The sequence below is a fragment of the Eimeria tenella genome, genomic scaffold, assembly GCF_000499545.2.
Source record: "Eimeria tenella Houghton genomic scaffold, Eth_scaff2788, whole genome shotgun sequence".
Lineage (NCBI taxonomy): Eukaryota > Apicomplexa > Conoidasida > Eucoccidiorida > Eimeriidae > Eimeria > Eimeria tenella.
Window position 1 is genome coordinate 982 of NW_013542663.1, and position 230 is coordinate 1211.

At 45.2% G+C, this 230-nt stretch overlaps 1 protein-coding gene across 1 annotated transcript in view; it reads left to right on the forward strand.

Moving 5' to 3' along the window:
- The window catches only part of ETH_00042840 (uncharacterized protein), a gene marked incomplete at both ends in the record, with an annotated part of 1985 nt that overhangs the window by 892 nt on the left and 863 nt on the right, over positions 1-230 (forward strand). The window contains 2 exons of the mRNA XM_013375426.1: positions 1-119; positions 187-228. Of these exons, the coding sequence (XP_013230880.1) occupies positions 1-119; positions 187-228 (161 nt within the window). The remainder of the gene's footprint in view (positions 120-186; positions 229-230) is intronic.

Sequence of the window (230 nt, forward strand, 5' to 3'; positions counted from 1 at the left end):
AAGGCCTCACCCAGGAACTTTTCCTGAGTTGCATCTGCAGCAGACTGGCAGCAGAAGAGAGCCACACACGGAAGCAAGAGCTTCATTGCTGGCCTTCTCTCGAATTTCAAGGAAAATATGTCTGATTAACTTAATTTTTACCAAACCTGCAACTTTTTTACAAGAAAAAGACTCAAAAAACGAAAGATTCCGAACAACTTGCCGCTTTCCGCAGCGCCTCCTGCGGTGTA